This window comes from Danio aesculapii, chromosome 9 (assembly GCF_903798145.1).
Source record: "Danio aesculapii chromosome 9, fDanAes4.1, whole genome shotgun sequence".
Classification (NCBI taxonomy): Eukaryota; Metazoa; Chordata; class Actinopteri; order Cypriniformes; family Danionidae; genus Danio; species Danio aesculapii.
This window is the reverse complement of record NC_079443.1, coordinates 4,181,171-4,208,363: the sequence shown is the minus strand read 5'-3', so window position 1 is coordinate 4,208,363 and position 27,193 is coordinate 4,181,171. Positions and strand designations below refer to the sequence as shown.

General features: G+C 41.3%; 1 protein-coding gene across 1 annotated transcript in view; it reads left to right on the top strand.

Moving 5' to 3' along the window:
* Nucleotides 1-27,193, top strand: part of myo3b (myosin IIIB) — a 186,209-nt gene that overhangs the window by 57,504 nt on the left and 101,512 nt on the right. Inside the window, exons 18-22 of the mRNA XM_056464721.1 lie at nucleotides 6,129-6,206; nucleotides 8,218-8,423; nucleotides 19,648-19,759; nucleotides 22,755-22,917; nucleotides 26,166-26,246. Of these exons, the coding sequence (XP_056320696.1) occupies nucleotides 6,129-6,206; nucleotides 8,218-8,423; nucleotides 19,648-19,759; nucleotides 22,755-22,917; nucleotides 26,166-26,246 (640 nt within the window). The remainder of the gene's footprint in view (nucleotides 1-6,128; nucleotides 6,207-8,217; nucleotides 8,424-19,647; nucleotides 19,760-22,754; nucleotides 22,918-26,165; nucleotides 26,247-27,193) is intronic.

The following is a 27,193-nucleotide window of genomic DNA, read 5'->3' as shown; positions in this document are numbered from 1 at the left end:
CTAGTAGCCTGTCTACAGGACTTAAAAGTGAGGCTCACTAATCATTTTGACGACAAAACACAAAACATTCAGTTTGGGCCAAACGAACACACTAGTGTAAACTTTACTGACCTTGCTGCACTCCATACCTCACCTCAAAAGTTAAAGATCTAGGATTTCATTTTTATAATGCCTTAAAATTAAAGGTGCAGGATGTAAGAATGACACCCAGTGGTTATCCTAGGTATTGCACCCCTGGATCAAAACACACAAGAGCAGGTTGCCAGATTGACAACACCAACAAAGGCGGATTTAAACTGTGTTTTAAACAAAAGCAACAACCCACGATGGAAGGAATGTTTTCCATATTAAAATAATTTTTGTCCTAACCAACACCTAAAATTGATATTACAGCTTCTATTTCTTGCAGCTGAACAACAGAAAACTGACAATGATCACCCCAGATACACTTCATGTGCTTTATTCAGTGTTAAATGATAATAATGTGCGTTTGAATGCCATTTTACATATCAGTGATTCAGCATGTACGTTTAATAATGTTAAAGAGGTTTAATATGTATAAATTAGATTATAAATCTAACCATTTCGTTGGAGTGCAGTGAGTGCACTATTCTGCGCTTCTGAATTGCTGTAATAACAATTCTGTCATGTTTTGTCTGGTGCAAACAGCACGTAACGCACATTTTCAAAGCAGAATATATGACTTTAGCACTGTTTTTCAGATAAACAAGTAGCATATTTTTAAATGTCTGCAAACATATTATGGTATGTTTATGCTTTAGAAGAGTCAAAAACTTACATACAGCACCTTTAAACAAACAAATCTGCTCTGTAGTCAGCACCAGCTTCTACCAAATCCGTCGGCTTGCTAAAGTCAAACCTTTTTTAAGTGTGTCAACAGTTTTGAAATTGTGATCAATCCCTTCATCACCTCGTGACTTGACTACTGTTACTCTTTATATGTTGATTTGCCACTTTTAAATGTCTCTTGTCTTCACATGGTGCAGTTGCAAAAAATGCAGTTGCACGTCTACTCACAGGCGACCAAAAACATAACCATATTACCAGGGGCACCGCTAGGAGAGGGAAAGTTAGGACGATTCTAAGGGCCCATACATTTAGGGGGCCCCCAGAGACATTATTAAGGGTCCGCTCCTAAACCTCCCCCTCCCTCTTGCTCTTCACTTTCAAACACGATCATTTCCCCTCTCTCCCTTCCCCACCCTCACCTGCTCTTCGCTTTCAAACGCGATCCAGCGAAGCCACTGCATATTACACCAGTTCTATGATCCCTACATTGGCTACCAGATTGTTATGCACTGACATTTGTTGTTTGCTCAAACTATTTATTTAAAATGAACTGAAACAACAGTGTTCTTGAGTTTTTCTGGCACAACTTAATTGTTTTATGTTCAATCTACTTATATTTGTAAAAACGAACTACAAAGTTAACTTAATTCCTTCATGTTGATCCAACATAAATCAACCCATTATTTTTTGCAGGGTTGAATTGACTTGAAATATTCGCGTACAAAACTCGCAATAATCTCGTCCCGGGACATTTTTTTGACTCCCTCGCCTCTTGTAAACTGAATGGGTCACTCAGATATGTAATGAAAAGAGAATAGTGTCAATATGTGTTACCGACTCGGTCCCAGTCATTCCCCTCACTGGCCAGCAGAGGTCACCATCCCCGGACTTTTAAGCATTACATCATCCATCTAAACTGATTGTGCACACACCTGAACTGAATCTAGTTAACGACCCACGCTTCCTATATAAGCCACACTCAAACACACTCAGACATCCTGTCTGATCTTCTGAGAATAACCCCGGACTGTTTCTGACTCTGAGTTGCCTTCTGCCTGCCCACGACCCTTGCTTTATACACGGACTCTGAACCACGCTGCCTGCCCTCGACCCAAGCCTGTCTAACGGATTCTGAACCACTCCGTAGTGGGGGGCAAAGCGAGGCTTCGTGAAACACTGAAACAGTTGAAGCAAATGTGTCGAAGCTTCGAAACGTTTCGAAACCCCACTCTACGGTGACACCTAGTGGTCATTTTTTTTGTATTGCACTGGAACAGTTTCAGCAAAGAACAGTTGAGCAAATTGAGGTATTAAACCCCACTTTGTAAATTCTAATCCTCAAGTGATATAGTAGAGTGGTTAGGGTTCCTGACTTACATACGGGGATTGTTGGTTCGAATCCAGGCTGATACAGTTATTTTGAAATGCTTTAATATCAGTTTGAGATGCTTTGTTCGTGTATCGTTTTGTTTCAACATTGGTCTGACATCAGAATAAACATTTTGTGAATAAATATAGCTTGTTTCGGTCATAAAACAGGGCTGTTGCTAGATCAGATACAGTTGTGGACAGAAGTTAACAAGAATTATTTATATTATTCATTAAATTTCCCATTTATTGTATTTTATTAACGTCTACCGCAACTCTAAACCCAACCATCACAGTACTGTAAAAATATTAATTATTGTTTTACAGTTACAAAAATTATGCTAAATTGATGGCGTATCCGCAGCTGTATCATATCTAGAGTACACCATAACAGTAACATGATTAAAATACATAAAATCACGAGTTTGGAGTATTTGTACAAGTCGGGATTCGAAGTCATCTGAAGTCTATAACAACATGCACACGCACAATCCACTAGGCCATACATAACAATAGCTTAAATTTGACCCTATCAGTCAAATGCAGATTCTCCAAGTCTCGAAACGCTTCTGAACTGATCGATGCTTTGAATCGCTTTAGTCACGTGACCAGGTGTTTTCGAATAACTTTAGTCACGTGACCTGGGTGTTTCAGATCATGCTTCGGTACAGTGTTTCGAAACACTTGCGCTTCGGGATGTCGACACTGTGTCGAAACAACAGTTTCACGTCAGCCATCCCTACCACTCCGCCTGCCACTGATCTATGCCTGGTAAATCACTCTGTGTCTGTCAGCCCCAAGACCATTATTGATTACTGTTGATGTGTGTTCGCACTTTAGTGCGTATTGGATGTTTGTGTTTGACTGTGACTAATAAATACTGCATAATGGAGCCCTCCGCGTCAGTCTCCACGTTAAAATATGGGAATTTTGACATACCTAAAATTCACAAAAATAAATTAATTTATAGTCATTTTTAGGACAAAATAATGATTAATCTTAAAATGTAGTTTAATATTTAGTCAAACTCTCTCTAAAAACGAAAGAACATTTTCCAGTAGCAGTAAAAAAGTGCGAGAAAATGTATTTTAAAATTCAGCATCTCATTCGTTTTTGCACAGTTTGAGGACTTCGTGAAGCTGGACCTGTGTTTTAACTACAGTAGTTGAAGGAAAACTCTAGATAATTATTTCTCCTTCTTCTTCTGTTCTGTGTGTAAGATTAAAACAGTCCCGCTGACTACCTGCTGTATCAGAGAAACATAATTAGACGCCGGCGCACGGAACCCAATTAATCGCTTCCAATTAATATTGCAGATACTCTTAAACTGCTTCACACACAGATGAGATGCGTTACAGAGTTGTGCGTGTGTAAGCAGAAGTGGGACAGATGTCTTGTTAAAACACTGGGTTTGTTGAATTGTGTCTCAGTAATGGTGCTTGTCCAACCCTTCAGTTTCTCCAGCGTTTTCTTCTGGAAGATCACAGACACACACCTGCCTCTCGCACTCAGATGAAATGGAATATTAAGACACACTTTGCTGCTATAGACCTACTCTAAATTATGCATCGCCTTGATAAATTCATGAGGCCTGTTGTAGAAATGGCTGTTAGACACATCGTGTCTTGTCCTTGTTAAGATCGGTTGGAAGCCAGAAGTTCATTTTGAAAACACATCCTTGCAGAGTTACATCTTTCATATTCAGGAGTGTTTGCTGAGAATGTGTATGTTTTAATTCTTGTGTCCAGTTGGGGATGTTTTCATCCATTTTTGAGGTTTAATTTGGCTGCAACTTTCTCTGTGTTTCAGCAAATGGAATGATTTTTGGGGACAAATCTTATTTTGACACCTATTTTGGGAAAATGCTTTGAAAATGATCAAAAATTCAGCAATACACTCTGGGTAAATTGACTATCCTTTTGTTTTGTTGGTGGTTGTTTTTGTCCCATTGATTTCCATTATAATCACATTTATACATTTTCCAAATTTGAATTTTTTTTTTACATTTTTATAAACATTGTTTCGTGGTTTTCACCTTTAATGGATTGGAAAGTGTAGAGTATTGACAGGAAAGCATGGGGAACAGAGAGAGTTAAAGGATTGGCATAGTACCCCGAGGTGAGAATCGAACTCAGGTCACCATGAGCACCAGAGTGCATGTGTCAATGCACTAACCACTACACCACTGGTGCCAACATAAGCACATTTGTTTTTAATCACAGAGCCATGGCACCATACAATCATGCATTCTTGATTGTTGGTGGTTTTCCCTGTTGGAAAGAGGTAAAATTCTTGCTGAAATAAAAGCCTGCAGACGCTTCTTGAAGTCAAGGATAAGTCTCTGAATTCTTGCTTGAAGGCATGTGGAGCCATTCGTCCTTGCAAAATTTTTCCAGTTCAGTCATGTTTGATGGGTGCATGAACAGTCCTTTTCAAATGAATCCATTGATTTTTTTTATGTCTGGGATGGCCATTCTAGATCATTGGATCGTGTCTGAGCATGAATTGCTTGGGATATCTGGAACTGTGCTTTAGGTCATTGTCCTGCTGAAACATCCAACCCTGCCGTAACTTCAGCCTCTTGACTGATTCCTGAACATTGTTCTTCAGAATCTGCTGATATTGGGTGGAATCCATGCAACCTTTAACTCTGACAAGGTTTCCAGTACCTGTGCTTGCCACACATAAACACAGCATGATAGACCCTCGACCATATTTTACAGTAGGGAGCTGGTTCTTCTCCTGGAATGCTGTGTTCTTTCTCCACCATGCAAAGCGCCTATGATTGTGGCATCTGTCCACAGTATATTTTTCCAAAATGATTCAGGCTTGCCAGATGAGCTTTTTGCATACCTCAAATTACTCTTCTTGTTGGCAGAATGCAGAAAAGGCTTCTTCTGCAACACCTTCAATTGAGCTGTTCTTTGTGAAGAGTGTGCTGAAGTGTTGAACGATGTACAATCACATCAGCAGCTAGATGTTCCTGAAGCTCTTTGGAGGTGGTCTGTTGTTTGTCTGTGACCATTCTAACTATTCTTCGCCTTTGCCTTTCAGATATTTTTCTTGGTCTATCACATCTTTCCTTCACAAGAACTGTTCCTGAGGCCTTCCATTTACTTACTATATTTCTGTCTGTGGAGATGGAGACTTTAAACCTTTGTAATAGCTTTTTGCATCCTTCTCCTACTTCATGTTGGTGAATTATCCCAGTTTTTAACTCATTATGAAGTCCTTTTGAGGTTCCCATGTTGCTACTTTCAGGTTCACAATAAGAAGCACAACTAGCGATCAGCTATCCTCAATATCCTTTTTAACGATTGGTTACACTTGTGTTTGGATTATTAAGGTTCACTGAGTCACTCAAATCAATTTTGTGTTGTAATCAGTCAGCATTAAGTGACAACAGGTTTTGAAATCCACACAAAAGAGAGGGTGCCCAAACTTTTGCATAGCTAATTTTTCAGTTTCAAATTAATTTCACACATCTCAATACTGCTACACTGCGTATTTCTGTCTGAAAAACATGACTTTCTACCTTTCTCTAGAAAGCAAATGGCATTTCACTGTGATCTTCTCCTATAAAGAAAGAGCACAATATTATGCAGCCACAGAGGGGTGCCCAAATTATTGCATAAAACTGTATTTATATCATATTCATACCTTTTACCTGATTCAATCTAATAATATTCCACGTTTACAGATCTGACAACAGACATTTGAAAAAACTGACAAATTAAATAAAATCAAAAGGTTACAAACAGTTCATGAAAAGCTTCATTGTGATTCATTTTATGAGTGCTTATGCCATCCAGCAGATGGAACAAAGCTTCCAAATTTTGGGACTGTCCCAAAAAATGCAGGACAGGTGGTACAGAATAAACTGAGGACTGTAGAAGTAAAGTATGTGTGTATTAATGATGCAGCTACAATACGTGTGTTTATGTGTTTAGGTGGACACCATGGAAATGATGCGTCACCCTGAAGAAACCACTAACATGAGGAGACAGACAGTGGCGTCTTATTTCAGGGTGAGTCCTCCACACGTCAAATCATAGAGAAATGTACATATACAGTTGAAGTCAGAAATATTATCCCCCTTTGATTTTTATTTTTTAAATATTTCCCAAATGATGTTTAACAGAGCAAGGAAACTTTCACAGTAAGTCTGATAATATTTTTTCTTCTGGAGAAAGTCTTATTTGTTTTATTTCGGCTAGAATAAAAGCAGTTTTAAATTTTTTTTAATCATTTTAAGGTCAAGATTATTAGCCTCGTTAAGCTATATATTTTTTGACTGTCTACAGAACAAACCATCATTATACAATAACTTGCCTAATTACCCTAATCTGCCTAGTTAACCTAATTAACCTAGTTAAGTCTTTAAATGTCACTTTAAGCTGTATAGAAGTGTCTTGAAAAATATCTAGTAGAAGATTATTTACTGTCATCATGGCAAAGAGAAAATAAATCAGTTATTAGAAATGAGTTATTAAAACTAGTATCTTTAGAAATGTGTTGAACAAATCTGCTCTCTGTTAAACAGAAATTGGGGAAAAAAATAAACAGGGGGCTAATATGTCAGGGGGGCTAATAATTCTGATTTCAACTGTATACAGACGTGAACTGTTTTTACCCTATCATTGAAGAAGCAAAAACTACAGAGGTCACTAAGGGAACTCGAACCTGACAAAATGTACAATTAATCAAAAATCACTGAAAATAAACAAATGAAAATCAAATATTGCTTTCCAATTGTGACAGAAGCATTAAATAAGGGTAAACCAAGGTGTCATTTTATGATTATCAATATCCTATTAAGTGTTTGCTTGACCGATTGGCAGAAGATGTAGGTCTACACTGTAAAAATATCCATAAATTAGCAGTATTCTCTATTTTGTTATTCATGTTTTTATTTTTCCCCATTTATTTATGCTTTTGAATTTCATTATGGGACCTTGATCTTTCTTCCAACAACTTTAAATCTTGAAATGTTTACAAAAGTGACTTTTATCAACATTTTTCATAGTTTAAAGTGATATAAAACAAATTGTCTGGTTTGGTGTTGGATATTACGCTACAAAAACGGCCAGTACATTTTCTATTGTTTTACAAACTTATTTCTCTAGATATTATTTCTTATCCATTATATTATTTCAATCTACTTGTCAAAAATTTACACTTTGTTAAACTGAGTAGAATTTTCAACATCAAAAAGTCAACGGAGTAAAAAGTAAATAAACGCAATCAACTGTATATAGATAGATTAATAAAAATACAAGGACCTGTGCATCATCCGTGAGTCAGGTCTGCGCTGCAGATGCAGCTGATGTGAAAGCTGGCTTGCTGCTTCTGTGCACACACACACACAGCTTTCACGTTTTCACAATGTCAAACAACTAGCAACAATGAAACCCAACTATGTTGTCATCTTGCGTTTGATAGAGTCTGGATCAAAAAACTGCACGTGAACACACCAAACAGACTAAGGCCGACTGAAACGAGAGCCACGTTCTGCGCCTGTGCAAGACGACATGTCTTTCCTCTCCACTAGCAGCAGTATCTGTTTTCTCGCTCCGCAAACAGAAACCGAACTAAACAGAGAAGCTTTTGTACCATTATCACAGCGTCACTCACCACCGAGGGATTTGCTCCTACCAATATGTCTGATAGTTTAATAATACAGATCGATTGCAAATATTTGAGAAATGTTGCGACATTATAGCCGGCCTGTTTAACTTGAATTGTTTACTTGCTACGTCACTATGTCACACTCGTCACCCTCTTCAGCCGATAGTCCGACACCAATTTGACCTGCTGAATAGGACCAACATGCTCTGACGTTTACCTGACGAAAGACGACATGTTGTGTAGCACACCAAACCTATTAACTGGACTGATGAAGCTCAATAGCCAACTGTCGGCTTGGTGTGTCCCGGCCAGAGACAAGGGACTCAAATCTGGCAATCATTCAACACCTTTAAAAACAATGATGCTCATGATGGCCCAATGATGACACAAGTTATGTGTCTTGTCTTACAGTACTCTCTCATGGACCTCCTGTCTAAGATGGTGGTCGGGACGCCTCACTTTGTCCGCTGTATCAAACCCAATGACGACCGGCAGGCGCTGCGCTTCAACAAAGAGCGTGTGATGGTTCAGCTGCGCTACACCGGCATCCTGGAGACAGTCAACATCCGCAGACAGGGCTATTCCCACCGCATCCTCATCCAGGAGTTTGTAAACAGGTATGAAACAGCCACAAAGTAACAGAACGCTCACTGAATGAGTTGTTTACGCTTGTCCCACAGGGCTCGAGGAGAACAACAAAGATCACACAAAACACAATCTGCTAATGAGAGAGATTAGGAACAACACGACTTCCTGAGAAAAAGACTGACAGTTTACAAAGAGTCGAGTGTAGTTCAGCAGTTGATGCATCATAAAAGCTGATTCCAGTTAAAGGTTGTAGATAAATAAGAAATCTTTTCATTTCGCGGCGCTTTCCCAGCAGGCACAGGATGTCAACATGATGTCGATTTGATGTTGTTCACCAATGTCTTGGGGATGTTGCATTTTGTTTTGAAGTGAAAATCAGGTTGACGTTAGAACCCAATATCAGGCCGATGTTAATGTCCAACGTCCAACCTAAAATCAACCAAATATCAATGTCTAATGATGTTACAGCTTGACGTTGTGTGGACGTTACCACTATGACTTCTATCAGACGTTGGATTGGGGTTGCCATACCTTATGAATAACTGTCAGTATTTGACACTAGTATTTGACACAGTATTTGATATAACATTTTAAGATATGTTGTGTCAGGGTGACATGAAGGAATTAAGTTAGCTTATTATTTTGGAACGAGAGTAACGACCCTGGTTTAAAAAATGTAAGAAGTAGAAAGTACAGATATTTGTCTCAAAATGTAAGAAGTAAAACTAAAAAGTTGTCAGAAAAATAAATAGTGGAGTAAAATAGAGATACCAGAAAAATCTACTTAAGAACAGTAACGAAGTATTTGTACTTCGTTATTTCCCATCTCTTCCCGCTTATTTTTTAGTTTGGTACTGCTGGTGGATGAGATTTTACACACCTCATCTTTAAGACTGCTTTAAACGGAACAAGATAAACTATCTCTCCAAATCTTTCAAGATATTTCAATGATAGGATCTTTCTGCTCAAGAAACCTTTTCGAGATGTTTGGACAGAGATGTAAAGCGTTACCTGATTCTCTGATAAATCGGTAAATATGGGCCATTGTTGCCTTGTTGTTATTGTCTGGGGGGCTTTCGGTTCTACTACCTGGCATGAATCTCATAAACGAGTCTCTTAGAAACATCTGAAGCTTGTGGTTGATCCCGGGTATTTACGGCCTCTGAAGAGGAAGATATCAGCCTTTATGTTTAAGAGAGAATGCTGCCTTTGATTCCACTTGAACCGCACTCTTTCATAATCGTGCTCCTGATAGCTGTTATGTCTCTGCTAGAAAATACAAAGAGCTCTCAATCACGACATCATGGAAAATTTCCCAAAAATATCCATCTGAATCCATGAAGATCCTGTTTTTTTTTATGGAGCCAGTGTGTCAGTGTGGACCGCTGCTTTAAAGTCATCATAAATCAAAATGTACTCTTCTTATTTTTACAACCCCAAATCAGAAAAAGTTGGGACAGTATGGAAAACGTGAATAAAAAAGAAAGTAGGGATTTCCACATTCACTTTGACTTGTATTTCATTGCAGACAATATGAACACAAAATGTTTCATGATTTGTCTGGTCAGCTTCATTTAATTTGTAAATATACATCCTTTCCTGTCATTCAGGCCTGCAACACATTCCATAAAAAGCTTGGACAGGAGAAATTTAGGGCTAGCAATCAAGTAAACTGGTTAAATCATAATGTGATTTGAAACACGTGATGTCAACAGGTGATTGTAATTATGATTTGGTACATAAGGAGCATCCGAGAAAGGTCTAGTCCTTTAGGAGCAAAGATGGGCTGAGGATCGCCAGTTTGCCAACAAATGAGAAAATGATTGGAATGTTTAAAAACAATGTTCCTCGAAAGAGAGGACGACGTTTGGATATTTCACATTGCTTTTTCAACAGTGCATAACATGTTTCAAATCTTCAAGGAATCTGGAAAAATTTCAGTGCGTAAATGACAAGGGCGCAAGCCTAAGCTGAACAGTGATCTACGATCTCCCATGTGGCACTGCATCAAGAATCCTCATTCATCTATAAACGATATCACCACATGGGCTCAGGACTACTTGGCAAACCTTTGTCAAGTTTGACAATACGTAGTTACATCCAGAAATGCCAGGTAAAACTGTACTGTGCCAAAAAGAAGCCCTATGTTAACAGTGTCCAGAAGCGGCGTCAACTTCACACAGTGGAACTGTGTTCTGTGGTCAGATGAATCGGTAATTCAGGTATTTTTTTGGGAGAAAAGGTTTGCCCTCATAAACTTTAATCAAAAATCATAACCTTTCCTCCCCTTTGAAATTACTTTCTACTCTTTCTGGTGACACAGAATTCCTTCAGGTTGGGCATAGCAGTGCATGTCTAGTTTCTGCTCTGAATTCATCCATTCGTCAATCTTCCTTCATTTTGTTAGCAACGCCCATCTTTCAACAATTCAGTTGGTTCCCAAAGAATAAGATCATTGTCACGGATTGGTCAGGCTCTCACGATCCCCACTCACGAAGATCACCATCACCTGACTTCTAATGAGCACACAGCTGCATCACATTCACGAGCACCAGATAAAAGCACAGCACTCCAGTCGCTCATTGTCCGGGCTCGTCTCGACGAAAGCGGACAACTGAGCGACCACTCAGCGTAGTCATCCTCAGCTTAAACAAACGATTTACTTACCTGTTCTCTTTGTATTCCTCCTAGTCTTCCTGGTCCTCCCGAATCGTCCTGTCTTCCAGTCCTTCCAAGTCTGTGTCATCCTCTGTCAGCTGTATCTGGTGTGTGCTGTCCATCCTCGTGTATTCCTGTTACCCAGCCACGGAGGAAAAGACCCCAACATCATTCCTGATCCTCCTGGCTATCCTTCATGTGCTCCTTGTTGTCATTTAATAAACACCCTAACGTTTCCTTACCTCTGTCTCCTGTCCGCTTCATAACAGAAGCCCGGACCTTTAACGACGACAACATGAGCACCCCCGATCACTTTCAAGAGCTGGTGGACCAGTTGATGCGGATTCTACAGCCACCAGCTCCACTTTCCAACGCACCACCAGCACCGAGCACTTCCGCCTCCACAGTTTCTTCTTCGGCCCTTCCTTCCAGTCCCATGGCCCGACCAGCGCCCTACTCAGGCGGAGCGGGGGAGTGCAATGGTTTTCTGTTACAATGTTCCCTCATATTCGAAATGCAACCTTCTCTATATCCCACAGATAAGTCAAAGATCGCCTACATCGTATCACTACTCTCTGGACCTGCACTTAAATGGGCTGAGACGATCTGGAACCAAGCCGGGCCGGTCATGAATTCCATCACTACCTTCACGGAGTATTTCAAAGAGGTGTTTGGACGTTCTGATGGGGAAGTAGCCGCTGGAGAGCAGCTGTATCATCTAAAGCAAGGTACTCTATCTACACAGGAATATGCTCTCCGGTTTCGCACTCTAGCAGCTGCAAGTGGATGGAATGAGAGATCGTTGTTGACCACGTACCGGCTCGGCTTGGAACCCACTCTCCGAATCCAGCTGGCCACATTAGATGATACTATGGGTCTGGAGAGATTCATCCAACATTCTCTCCGATGTTCCGATCGTCTCCGTTCCTATCAACAGGACACCATCACCCCCTCGTCTGCACTCCTCCAATCGCCTGAGTCAACAGCCTCTCCAGAACCAGAACCCATGATAATAGAGTCTGGAAGACTGACATCAGCGGAACGACAGAGGAGGCTGACCCGGGGTCTGTGTCTATACTGCGGTGTCAGTGGACACACCCGTATGGAGTGTCCCCTTCGTCCCATTCGGACTTCAGTGAGTGTATTCAGTACGAATATTGAACAATGTAAACCACTTACTACCACCGTACAAATAACTACTGCCTCTATTTCTCTCCTTGTCACAGCCCTCATCGACTCCGGGTCAGCAGGGAACTTCATCTCCCAATCCCTCTGTCGTCAACTCCACCTACGTACTGAGGCGTCCTCGCATATATACCAGATACAACCGATAACCCAGTGCACTCGATCTTCGACCCGTATCCATCGACAATGCGAAGACATCCTTCTTCAAGTGGGGTTGTTACATCAAGAGAGGATTCAATTTCTGGTTCTGGAGGGTGCAAATATGGACATCATTCTAGGGCGCCCGTGGCTGGTGAAGCACGATCCCATCATCTCTTGGGGCACAGGAGAGATAAAGAAATGGGGATCTGGATGTACACCTACCTGTTTTCCAAATCTCCCTCTTCAAGGTCGGAACCCCATTTCTTTGTTTACAACATCGGTCGAGAGTCCTCCTGAGAAGCAGTCTATCCACATTCCTAAGGAGTACAGCTCCTTTCATGATGTCTTCTGCCCCAAGAGAGCTTCCCAGCTACCGCCGCATCGGCCATGGGACTGCGCGATCGACCTAGTTCCAGATGCCCAGTTGCCAAGAGGTAGGATCTACCCGCTCTCGCTTCCAGAGAATCAGGCAATGGAAGATTACATAAGGGAGGCTCTGAGTCAGGGGTACATACGTCACTCAAAATCACCAGCCGCCTCAAGCTTCTTCTTTGTGGCCAAGAAGGACGGAGGGCTGCGTCCATGCATCGACTACAGGGTCCTAAATAACGGTACAGTAAAATACCGATATCCCCTTCCTCTGGTACCAGCCGCTTTGGAACAGCTCCGAGAAGCTAAAGTCTTCACTAAATTGGACCTCCGCAGCGCGTATAATCTGATAAGAATACGTGAGGGGGACCAATGGAAGACAGCATTCGTGACCCCTACTGGCCACTATGAATATGAGGTCATGCCTTACGGTCTGGTCAACGCCCCCTCCGTATTCCAAAACTTCATTCATGAAGTCCTCCGGGAGTTTCTTCACCACTTTGTAATAGTGTACATAGATGACATCCTCATTTACTCCCGGAGTGAGGCCGAACATCGCCAACACGTTGCGGAGGTCCTACACACATTGAGAGAACATCACCTCTACCTCAAAGCGGAGAAATGCTCATTCCACCAGAAGTCGATTCATTTCTTGGGATACATCATTGACCAAACCGGTATACGTATGGATGGGAAGAAAATTGAGGCTGTTCTATCCTGGTCAGAACCCACTTCCATTAAGGAGCTCCAGAGGTTTCTTGGGTTTGCTAACTTTTATAGACGGTTTATCAAGGACTACAGCAGGATTACATCACCTCTCACTAATCTCCTCAAGGGTAAACCCAAAGGACTGGAGTGGACCAAAGAAGCAGCCGCAGCCTTCCGCCTTCTTAAGAAGGAGTTCACAAGGGCCCCACTCCTGACTCATCCTGACCCAAATCTTCCTTTCGTGGTGGAAGTGGACGCATCCACCACCGGCGTCGGGGCAGTATTATCCCAACATCATGATACACCGCCCCGACTGCATCCCTGTGCCTATTTCTCTCGGAAGTTGAGCCCGGCGGAGCAGAATTACAGCATAGGAGACAGGGAGCTTCTAGCAATCAAGCTAGCCTTGGAGGAGTGGCGTCACTGGTTGGAGGGAGCCAAACATCCGTTCCAGGTGATCACAGATCACAAAAACCTCCAATATATCAAAGAGGCCAAGAGACTATGTCCACGTCAAACCAGATGGTCACTTTTCTTCTCACGTTTTGATTTCTCCATTTCCTATCGTCCAGGACCCAAGAATCTAAGAGCAGACGCTCTCTCTCGTTTACACGAGCATCACGATCATGAAGAACTCCCAACGAAGATTCTTCCCGAACACATCTCCATTTGTCCGATCACCTGGAACACTCCTCCAGTCGTTGCCACTCCGGAAGCCCCTGCTCCGCCGGGATGCCCTCCTCATCGGCAGTTCATACCACCTGAACACCGGGTAGATCTGATCCACTCCTTACATACCTCGCTAGGCACTGGACATCCAGGGATCAACAATACTCTCTCGCTAGTATCCCAACGATTCTGGTGGCCAAACATGGCAAGGGATGTGAGGCAATATGTTCAGGGCTGTAAGGACTGTGCCCAATCCAAGAGCCCACGTCATCTACCCGCTGGAAAGCTCCATCCCTTGCCGATTCCGAACCGTCCCTGGTCACACCTAGGAGTGGACTTTATCACTGACCTCCCTTCGTCAGAAGGTAATACCTGTATTCTAGTCATCGTAGATAGATTCTCAAAGTTTGTCAAACTAATCCCTCTGAAAGGTCTTCCCACAGCCTTTGAAACAGCCGACAATATCTTTAATCAAGTCTTCAGGTCATTTGGTATTCCAGAAGATATTGTGTCGGACAGAGGCCCACAGTTCATCTCACGTCTATGGAAAGCCTTCTTCAAGCTCCTAGGTGTGGCCGTCAGCCTCTCTTCTGGATATCATCCCCAAACCAACGGGCAGACAGAGAGGAAGATTCAGGAGGTGGGACGGTTCCTGAGGACCTTCTGCAGTGGTCACCAGAGCTCCTGGAGCCAGTATTTGGGCTGGGCAGAATATGCCCAAAATTCACTGCGGCAACCCTCCACCGGACTCACGCCATTCCAGTGCGTCCTGGGCTTCCAACCACCGCTCTTTCCCTGGGATGGCGAACCATCTGATGTCCCCGCAGTGGATCACTGGTTCCGGGAGAGCGAGAGAGTCTGGGACGAGGCTCATCAACATCTGCAGAGGGCAGTCCGTCGAAGCAAGGTAACCGCCGATAGAAGAAGGTCTGAAGAACCCAGATACACACCCGGACAAAAGGTGTGGCTATCCACCCGGGACATACGCATGCGACTGCCCTCTCGCAAGTTAAGTCCCCGATTTGTTGGTCCCTTCACCATCGTGGAACAGGTTAACCCCGTCACCTACAAACTACAATTACCCTCTCACTACCGTATTCACCCTACATTCCACGTATCACTCCTGAAACCCTATCACGATCCTGTTCTTCCCTCCACAGAGCCTGACCACGAAGAGGAACCCCCTCCTCCACTGCTCCTAGAAGAAGGAGCCGTCTACGCAGTGAAGGAGATCTTGCGTTCCCGACGTCGTGGTGGCCAGTTGGAGTACCTGGTGGACTGGGAAGGGTACGGCCCCGAAGAAAGGACATGGGTTCCCAGAGCTGATATTCTCGATCCTAGTCTCATGGTGGAGTTTCATGAGAGCCACCCTGAGTTCCCAGCGCCTAGAGGCAGAGGGAGACCACCACGGCGTCGGAGGTGTCGGCCCTCAGGAGCGGGCCCTGGGGAGGGGGGTACTGTCACGGATTGGTCAGGCTCTCACGATCCCCACTCACGAAGATCACCATCACCTGACTTCTAATGAGCACACAGCTGCATCACATTCACGAGCACCAGATAAAAGCACAGCACTCCAGTCGCTCATTGTCCGGGCTCGTCTCGACGAAAGCGGACAACTGAGCGACCACTCAGCGTAGTCATCCTCAGCTTAAACAAACGATTTACTTACCTGTTCTCTTTGTATTCCTCCTAGTCTTCCTGGTCCTCCCGAATCGTCCTGTCTTCCAGTCCTTCCAAGTCTGTGTCATCCTCTGTCAGCTGTATCTGGTGTGTGCTGTCCATCCTCGTGTATTCCTGTTACCCAGCCACGGAGGAAAAGACCCCAACATCATTCCTGATCCTCCTGGCTATCCTTCATGTGCTCCTTGTTGTCATTTAATAAACACCCTAACGTTTCCTTACCTCTGTCTCCTGTCCGCTTCATAACAATCATGCACCACCCCACTTTTTTTTTTTAATTTCTGGACCGTTTCAAGTAGACATATGTCACGATCGTAGAAAAAAGGACAATCTTAACTTCCTTTTTATGGCAACTTTAAACGAGAAGCGGTTGGCATTGATATGCTGATGCAACAGGCACCGCCGATTTTAGTGTGATGATTAAATGACATATTGGTTAATTTTTTTGCCATTATTGGGTCTAAGTTTTTCAAAAGTAAACAGTCAAAACTATTTTACTTGCGCTACTCTACAAACACATTTACAAGCATGTAAAACCCAACCATTTGTCAATAAAAACACAGAATATAGCAGGCAGATACGACTACAGTCGCTGTTTATTAAGAAGATATGAATATTCCAGGTTTTTCAAGGCAGAGCAAGTTATTTCTGGAAGGAATTGAGATTGTTTTCAATTCAATTCATCTTTATTTTTATAGCACTTTTACAATGTTGATTGTGTCAAAGCAGCTTCACATAGAAGTTCTAGTAAACTGAAACTGCTTCAATCCAGTTTTCAGAGTTGAAGTTCAGTTCAGTCCAGTGTGGTTTAATTTTCACTGCTGAAAGTCCAAACACTGAATAGCAATTCCATCGATGCACAGCTCCACAAGTCCCAAACCAAGCAAGGCCAGTGGCGACAGTGGCGAGGAACAAACTTCACCAACTGACGAAAGTGAAGGAAAAAAAAAAACCTTGAGAAAAACCAGGCTCAGGTAGGCAAGACCATTTCCCCTCTGGCCAAACTTCTTGTTTTCAGTGATTGAAACCTCATGAATTATCCCGTTCTTCACATAAAGATATTGTAGGGCCTAATAGGACTTGGAATGCAACACAGCTTGTTTTTATATCACTTTTATATGGTGTTTTTTTGCAATAAATACAGTTAACTGTAACTGTAATACAGTATCGCTGCGTTCAAAATCTCATATTTCCATACTATGTAGTACATTAAAAACAGTATGTGAGTAGAGTAGTATGTCTGAATTCATAAACGGAATGCGAGAAGTACCTGGATGACTTACTACTTTTCTTGAAATTCTGAACTAGGGATCAGATGGACGATACCCTGTCCCATTATGCAACGTGAGAGTAAATTCATGAACGGAAGTAAAGTGACGCAACTGACGCGGGAAGGTCACGTGATAATGACTAACAGCGAATGTACTGTAGTGTGTCTGAGTTCCATTCATACTACTAACATTCATAATTTATAGAATATAGGTCTCAAACTCCTGGAGGACCACAACTCTGCACAGTTGATCCAACCAATCAAGGTGTTCAAAACTTCTAGAGACTATTGGTATGGTACTATTGGTATGGTTGGAGCTAAACTATGCAGAGCTTTGCCCCTCCAGGAATTGAGTTTGAGACCACTAATAAAGTGCATACTTTTCCAATGATTGTGTAGTAAATTCACAGTCAAATGTAGTACTTTCTCGAGTAGTAGGCGCCGCAGCCAAACTGTTTCATGCAGGGGTCACCAAACTTGTTCCTGCAGAGTTTAGCTGCTCCTAATCAAACATACTGTACCTGAAGAAGCTAATCAAGGTCTTGCCAGGTATACTTGAAACTTCAAGGCAGGAGTGTTGAGGCAAGTTGGAACCAAATCCTGCAGGACAAAGATTGGAGACCCTTGGTTTAATGGGATGTTTAATGTAAACGACCAAAATCATTGAAGGACCCGGCGCATCGCAAAACAACGCCAAAGGGGTACCGGGAGCATCACAAAATGACAAGAAGGGCTCCTGATTGAGCGAAGAATGTGTTGGACTACAAGGAACCGCAAACAGAACAGTCACAGAGTATTTCATTTTTTATGCGAACTGGCCGGGGAAAATACGGATAATCAGGACACTTCTGTGATCAAAAGGATGACGGGGGGAGAAAAAAAGCGGGAGAGAGCCTGAGCCCATCTGAGCTTGGAGAAATTGTCTGGGATGTTTATGTAAAAGAGATGACCTACATGTCCACCATCTCATGGCCCACGAGAGAAAGAGATGGATGGGTTGAAAGAAAAAGCGCAAGAAAGAGAAAGTTTACCGATTCCCCAAGCCTCGGAAAAAGTAAATTTGGACCATGAATTTGCTCGCCGCCGAGAAACTTTCAGCCGATTCTCTCTCCGCCCCTTCAAAGTATGAACCACTTCACCGCTAATTACTCAACCAGAGTCTAATTTAGCATCACTTGTATTCTCAGAGGCTTAATGACCTATTATTGATGAGATTATGGGCTTCTTTCAGTACTGTCAAAACACATAGATAACAAACCTGCGGTGTGAGTTTGGCGGGAGCTCTAGGGAGCGCTGGAGGAGGTGAGTATATTCAGCATGGAGGGCTTTGATCTCTCTAACTGTCTGTCTGTCTGTCTTTTCCCCTTCTTTTCATGAAGCCCAAGAGCTCCAGCTAATTAAATCTAATAACATTCCTGCAGTCCAACAGGAACACCCGGAATAATGTCATTTTGACTGCATAACTGATGAGGTCTGGATTTGGAGTCAGGAGAGGGTTTTTTCTTTGCAAGATAACATAATCATTATTACCATTGAACCTCTGTAAAATGTAGCAAGAATTCTGGTCAGAAGACTAAAAATTTCATATAATAATACTCACAATCCTTTGGCTTAGTCCATGATTTTCAGGAGTCGCTACAATGGAATGAACCACCAATTATTCTGGCATATGTTCTACACTGCGGATGCCCTTCCAGCTGCAACCTAGCACTGGAAAACAGCCAAATATAATACATATTATATATATTATATATAACCCATGTCACAATCCCCAAGTCTGTAGCTAAAGTCTGTTTCAAGTGGAAATTTAAGAGATTCATTTTGCCCATTTTTATTGTTCTTCAGGCATAACAATGGTCAAAAATCACTAGAATAGTGTTGCTGTATATATATTTGCTGACTTATGTTCTTACATTATCTCAATAGTTTAGAAAAGTCCAGAGAAATAAGCAACTTTAATTCATGAGAGTTAGTGAAAAGGTGCTGTGTGTTCATGCTAAGATGTCACACATCCTCCAATTCCCATTTGATTTTATAGAAAACTGTAGTTGACTGTTTGGTGTCACCTTGTGAATTAATAATACGTTAGTTAGTCGATGATATTCAACAGGTTTCGTTTCTGTCAGCTTTGTGTTTTTGACTTATTGGCGCCATTTTGTGACTGAATAATGTGCAGGTCATTGTATATCAGCTTCACTCAGCAGGTTTTGTTTCTGTCTGCTTTACCTTTAATAGAGAATTAAACAACTATTACGACTCAAAACAATAATTTTTGTCCAAGTTTTATTATTTGTGGCAGGTATAGCTGTGTAATAAGCAGGGCAAAGTACATCCAGGATGGTTGTTATCACAGAATAAAGCCCTTCAGTCTTAAACAACTGTGCTCTGCTTCAGGTTGTGCTTTTTTCTGCTCTGACAACCTCTTGGATGTACTTTATCCCTTATATATTTACATTAAAGCATTTAAAAATCAATGATGATATAATATAATCATATATATAATATAATCAGATTGTTTAACTTCTCACAGTTTTGACTTGTAACATGAGTCTGGTTATTTTGTTTTCCTGTAGGTATTACTATCTGGCCTTTCGAGCTCATCAGATGCCAGAGGGAAGTAAAGAGAACGCCATCATTATATTGCAGAAGGCCAAACTAGATTACTGGGTTGTGGGCAAGACAAAGGTAGAGTTGTCATCATTATTTTAACATACATGCTTTATTTTTCTGCTCATCTCCTTTGTTTTTATCAGTATTGTTCTGTTTATCTGGCTTGTTTACAAGACTGCAAAAAAACAAAATACTGCTATGAAAATGTATCCTCTTTGGCAGTGGTTACAGATCAATTCCTTGGCAGTTCGTGGGTCCTTCACTGAGCCTTTTTCCCTTCGCAAAGTTTCCAAAGATGTCTGTTTCTTACTCATTTTTGCTGCTTGTGGGTTAAATTTTTGCTCTCAGGTGATCAAAATAAAATAATCATTCAGAATTAGATAATAAATAAAACGGAAATAATTAATGATTTCTTGTGTGGCACTGTACCAATTGATCCATGAACCGGTACCGGTCCTCAGCCTCGAGAGCTAATATAATGAAATAGAATCAAGCTATCAAATCTCATTAGCCTTTCTTCACTGTATAACTTACACATTCTGATTAAAGAGTAACGAATGAATCTCTTAGATTTTTGATTTGATTACATTAAATAACAGAGGTGTCACTTTAAAAATGCACACATCTAATGTTATAATGAAAGCATTTGATTGCGTTGCTAAATTTTTATGATCATTTAGGACAAAATTAGCTGTGTTTGAAAAAAAAACACCAGAATCGACATCTTTAGATATTATTATTAACTATGTGTATAAGTCTGTTCAAACACGCACCCAAAACCCAGACTTTCGCTCCGTTTCAAATTGCGTGTACAGAATCAGTTTGGGAAACAGCGTCTATTTATCACTATGGAGCGCGTCAGTTGACAGTCATGCACCGCTATATGACTGTTTTGAGGATTGCATATGAAGGGGAGATGGCACCTGTAATGACAAGGAAAGGGAATCCCGCCATTTTTATATTTATTTCAAAGTGTTTTTATGCATAAACATAGCAAAAGCACAGAACAGACTCACATTTAAGAGCAAGGGCGGCCCCTGGTGGTTCGGCGGTATAGGGAGGATTGGCTCTTTAATGTAATATTTGCCACCCTTCAGGGAAAGAATGAAAATACCTTCACGGGATGATAGCGGGATAGAACTGTAAAATACATGAGAATCCCGGGAAAAACAGGAGGGTTGACAGGTGTGGTCTGTGCAAGAAATTAAACATTATTTACAATATTATTAGCTTTAATCCACAGCCTGGGCAACCAGTTCTTAGTGCAAACACAAGTGCTATGAGCGCGAGCAACTGATCACTTTGTCACCAAGGAACACAGATTCAACAACAAAAAAAATCTTTAATGTTATACTGTTGAAAAAATGCCGTATTTTTATGCAGCGGATGCCCTTCCAACTGCAACCCAGTGATGGGAAACAATGGGGAATTATGAAATATTTCTAAATAGAGTCATTAAAGTGTACATTTTTTTTTCTGTCAGAACCCCTTGATTGTGAATATTTGTTCTGACGGAAACATGATTTTGTGTTCATGATTGTGTGTTTATTGTGAGCTCTGATCATGTACGGGGCTGCATGGTGGCTGAGTGGTTAGCAATGTCGCTTCACAGCAAGAATGTCACTGGTTCGAGTCCAGTTGGCATTTTATTGTGGAGTTTGCATGTTCTCCCTGTGTCAGCATTGGTTTCCTCCGGATGCCCCGATTTCCCCCTACAGTTCAAACACATACGCTATGCGCTTATTTTACGTGGCCGCCTTTTTAAAGAACCAAAGCGAGGCTGCGGTGGGAAGTAACCCGGAAGTATAGAACCAGCACTGTAAACATTGCAGTAACATGCTGTGGACTATAAACCTCCAGCTGTTGCCGAGATTTCAAAATGCAGAAATGGTGTAAACATCACTTTAATATCATTCAGTAAGTTTAATTTAAACAATTAAAAGCAATTTAGCATCAAACAACATCACTTTATGAGTAAAATGCTCAAGTGTCGTCCTAGGCTTCAGTTCATGGTACTAGTTAAACACCGTGGGGACGCTTTCCTGCTTCAGCCTATGTTACCCAGTGAGCGATAAAACACTGCAGTCCTCTGTAGCACACCCTTGTGTTGTCTGTAATAGTGTTGTCCCGGTACTGAAGTTTTAAAACTGTCCATTTCCTGCTAACATTCAAGCGCCGCTGAGCGCTTTCATAAACAGCGCTGATTTACCATAGTATTCACCAGTACTCATCAGTTTACCGCTCTTCACCCCCAGTGCAAACACAGATACACGGACACTGGAGCGCGAAGCAGCTGTGAAGATCAGTCGAGTCATCAAGCATATCGCTCGTCTGTGTCTGTGCTTGGTAAACAGCATGAACTGATGACCTTCTCGGCCAATCACAGTCATTTCTGTTGAGCACGTGAACACAATGGCAAATCAGCGCTGTTTTAAGAAAGCCATTAACAGTGCTTTAAATGTTAGCGGGAAATGGATGGTTTTTCTTTTAATTCAGTATCGTGACCAGTCTAATATAGTGAAAGAATCAGTTCATTAACTCGAGTTTGAAAAATGGCATCTAAAACGTGTGTTTGGGAAAGAAAACATTAGCTAACTAGTGCCATTTCCCTTAACTTAGCTGAAAACGAGCTCTGATATCCTTTTTATTTTCAATATTCTTTAAGAACGGACTGTCGGGTCACTCAGAAGGCAGTGAAATTATAAATTTGTGTCACTTTTTCTTCTCTGATAAGATATGCAGCCAGGTACACAACGTTCCTATGTAACTCCAAACAATACTTCCGGGTTTCTTCCCACCGCAGCCTCGATTTCGCTTTTAAAAATGGCGGCCGCATGAAATCAGTCTATAGGAGAATTGGGTAAAACTAAATTGGCCGTAGTGTATGAGTGTGTGTGAAAGCAAGAGTATATGGGTGTTTACTAATGGGTTGCTGCTGGAAGGGCATCCGCTGCATAAAACATATGCCAAAAAAGTTGGCGGTTCATTCCACTGTAGTGACTTCCTAATTAATAAGGCATTAAACCGAAGGAAAATGAATGAATGGACTATCTTGTATGTGTCTTCGCAGGTGTTTCTGAAGTATTATCACGTGGAGCAGCTCAATCTGATGTTGCGGGAAGTGATCGCTCGAGTGGTGTTAATGCAGGCCTACACCAAGGGCTGGCTGGGCGCTCAACGCTACCGTAGAGAGAGAGAGAAACGCCGCAACGGGGCAGTCGTCATACAGTCAGGTGATTAAAACTTAGACCCGTCCAACCTGATCTCACGAGGAAACGTAACTATTTTACATTTTGTCCATTTAGTGGCTAATTCGTAAGAGTTCGGGCTCACGAAAATGTACAATTTTTGAAAAGGAGGCATGGCTATAACCCCACACCTAAACCCAACCTTCATTGGAGGATGAGCGAATGGGGTATATGCACACAGACATTTAATTTTCAGCCAGGCAGCCCGAAGGCTTTATGCGAACTGTCTTTCCATTACAAAATTGTCCTGTTTAAGATTTGATTTCTTTAAAAATCAGCGATCTTCACTGCCTGTTAGATATGTGATATGAAGTGGGTCGCAGATTGGACAAGAAACACTGCAATAAATTCCATTTCCCCCCGCCATGTCCTTAAAATATGATAGTATCTTTTACTACAGTATTTTCAATGGAATTTCTGCGCTCACCTGTTGCTACTGGCGGCTCTAGTGGTTACAATGGTATTACATCTCGTTTTATGCTTGAACAGCTAAATAAACACTCAAGTCTATTTAACTGAATGTATTGTAATGACATTACAACATCGATGCTGTAAAAACAAGCTCACATTAGTCACAAAAGTCACATTAGGCTTTCACCGGAAGTTTATTGTTAGCTTTAAAACTCTAGCTGTGCATAGAGCCCATTGTGCTAAATTTGAATGAATGAGATCGTACAAATTCACCGAATTAGCCACTATATAAAATAGTTATGAATTGCTGTGCGACAGCGTTGGCCTGTAACAATAAAGAATTTTTGTTGTGTGATATATTGTGACAAAAATTGTTGCGATAAGCAATATTATTGTCATTTTGACAATCGGTTTATGCCAATGATTATAGAATGATTATACAACAGCATAATAATGCAAATAGCCATAAACACTTTGAAAACACTTACACTTCTCTTTCGTAATGTTGTTTAGATTCTTTAATTTGATGTCAAATCCCATCCCGATGGGCCTGTTATTCATCAGGATTTTACGTTTAAATGAGAATGAGGAAACAATGGTGTTTGAGGCTCATTGTATGTCATGTCCATGTACGCTTATTATTCAGCTATTTTCCATATTCTCATTTTGCGTCCCCTTTAATATACAGTTGAAGTCAAAATGATTCGTCCTCCTGTGATATATTTTTTCTTCAAATATTTCCCAAATGACGTTTAACAGATTCAGGAATTTTTCACAGTATTTCCTATAATATTTTTTCTTCTGGAGAAAGTCTTATTTGCTTTACTTCGGCTAGAATAAAAGCAGAATAAAAGCAATATTGGTTTTCGATTGTCTACAGAACAAACCAGTTATACAATGACTTGCTTAATTACACTAACCTAATTAACCTAGTATCTCCTCCTGAGACCCCGCCCATTGACTTGTGTCATCTGTAGTGGATATTGCGTTTTTTTTATTATATTGATATTGAATTTTCTTTGAATTCTTTGAGCTACTCAAGTCCTGTTGTAGTGTTCAGAGGACATCCTGGGCTTTCTAGGGATAAGTCATTTGATTGGCTGGCATACTAGGAACCACTTTCACTGCATCCAAAATGGCTGACATACAAAAAGGCACATTTTATGGGAAGGAGAGAGGCATGTAAAATTTTGCTTTTTAAATGTTTTTTTTACTATTATTATTACATATATATTTGTTTATTAAAGTGTCAGGAACAATCAATTTAGCTTTCAAGGCTGTTAACTTGTTTGTGTTTCAAAATATCATCCTTTTTTAAATGTCCACTATAGTGGACACCAGGACCATCTTAATGTAATTAATGACTGCATGTTGTAGGGGGCAGAGCTGAAGCAGAGAGGATTCTTTATAAGATAGTTGAGGGAGACTTAGATTTAGAGTCTGACAATCAGACAATTAGAGAATTAGAGACAATTAGAGAAGGACAATCAGTTAAGTCACTTTTATGTTAAATTTCTTTTGAAATAACATCTTTTTTTGTTTTTGTTTTGTTTTTTTGAGTTCGGCTCTCTTTCAGACTAAAGGAATTTCAGGAATTTCAATACAAAAGGAAAAAATGGCTTTTGTTTTGTTTTTGTTACATTAATATTGGATTAATATACCTTTACAGCACATCCCTGCTGAAAAATCCAGCTTAAACCAGCCTAGGCTGGTTGGCTGGTTTTAGCTGGTTGACCAGCCTGGTTTTAGAGGGGTTTTGGCCATTTCCAGGCTGGTTTCCAGCTATTTCCAGCCTGGTCTTAGCTGGTCAGGCTGGAAAATGACCAGCTAAATCTAGCTAAAACCAGCCTGACCAGCCTGGTTTAAGCTGGACATGGCTGGATTTGGCTGGGCTCCCAGCCTGCCTAGGCTGGTCAAGCTGGTTTTAGCTGGTCATCTCCCAGCCTGACCAGCTAAGACCAGGCTGGAAATAGCTGTAAACCAGCCTGGAAATGGTCAAAACCCCTCTAAAACCAGGCTGGTCAACCAGCTAAAACCAGCCAACCAGCCTAGGCTGGTTTAAGCTGGATTTTTCAGCAGGGATGTGTCAAAGCCAGTTCCTGAAGGGCCGCAACTCTGCACAGTTTAGTTCCAACCCTAATTAAACACATCTGATCAAACTAATTGAGTGCTTAAGACTTGTTTGATACCTACAGATAGGTGTGTTAAAGCAAGGCTGGAACTAAACTCTGCAGGGCTCCGGCCCTCCAGGAATTGTCTTTGACACCCCTGCTTTACAGCCATATCCTGTACAGTTTTGTTGTCTGAGTGGCGGTCGTTTTGAACTAAAATGGTCCTGTGGTCCACTACAGCGGACATACTGTAAAACTAAAAATATAAACAAACTGTAAAAACTCTAAATTGTAGATTTTTTTTTTAACCCAAAGCATGTAGGAAATCACAGAAAAAGATAATCTCAGTAGGATCTAGAGAATATCTAGTCAAATATTATTTACTGTCATCACGTCAAAGATAAAAGAAATCAGGTATTAGAAATGAGCTATTAAAACTATTAATGTTTAGAAATAATTCTGTATTTAACAATAATTTCTAATGTTAATTATAGCTAAGTCAATTTAAAAAAGCGCACTTTATTGTTAGAATTATTGTTAGAACAGATTTATTGTTGTGTAATAATATGATGCTGAATTTAATTGTATGAATCTTAAAAAAACAATCTCTCTGACACTGTTGCAGCACTGTTCTGTGATGATGCTAGAATTTATTTACTAGCGTAAACTGTTATTCTGTGTTTTAATCTTTGCGTCTCCATCTGTGTGTAGCCTGGAGGGGTCACGTGGCTCATCAGAATCTGAAGCTGATAAAGAGAGAGCGTGAACAGGCCGCTGTGCAGATCCAGTCAGGTACACCATCTCCCAACACAATATTCTGCATATATTTCCTGAAAAAAAAGTCCTACTCTGTGCAGTACTCCTTTTTCTGTCTTTATTTCTCTCTGTTTGTGCCTCTTTATTTTACAAATTACACTCTGAAGTGTGAATTAGGGCTGGGCGATACAGCTAATAAAAAATGATCATGATATCATATTTCATATCATTCGGTATCGATAATTATTGAATATTTTTTTGCAGTTCATTTAGGAATACTAGGATTTTTTTGTAATGGGAAAGCTAAGGTTGGTGTGACACGTGGATGACAGAGACAACGTTAGGATCCAAGTGCGGGTTTATTCGGTAGTCAGGCAAGCAAGGGTCAACACAGGTGCAAACAGATGAATAAAGGCAAATCCAGAATCGTAGTCACTATAACAGGCGAGAGGTCGGAAGGCAGGCAGTGAACATGGACAAACAGGCAAACTTGGCAAGGGTCAAAACAAGACTAAGGAAACCGCGTTGAATTGTCACTTTACAGGTAAACAAGACTCAGCCAGGAAGTGAGTGTGTGTGCTGTTAAAGTAGTGTGTGTAATCAGTCCAGAAGCTGCATCAGCTGTGGGAGTCTAATCAGTGGAGACTTGGAGCAGGTGTGTGTGTGGCATGACTGGATATGTAGTCCATAAGTTGTAGTCCATGTGAATGTGAGTGCTCACCAGCGACCTCTGGTGGTTAGATCTCTGGTGAACGTGACAGTTGGGAAAGCTAGGTTGTTGCCGGAAGTGGTGTTAGTGAGACCAGCAGGGGGCGCTCAACTTGCGGTCTGTGTGGGTCCCAACTGTGGACTGTATACTGCTCAGTGAGTGCCGTCTTTCGGATAAGACGTTACACCGAGGGCCTGACTCTCTGTGCTCGTTAAAAGTATCAGGATGTCCGTCGAAAAAAAACAAGAGAAGGGGTTTAGCCTCAGCATTCTGG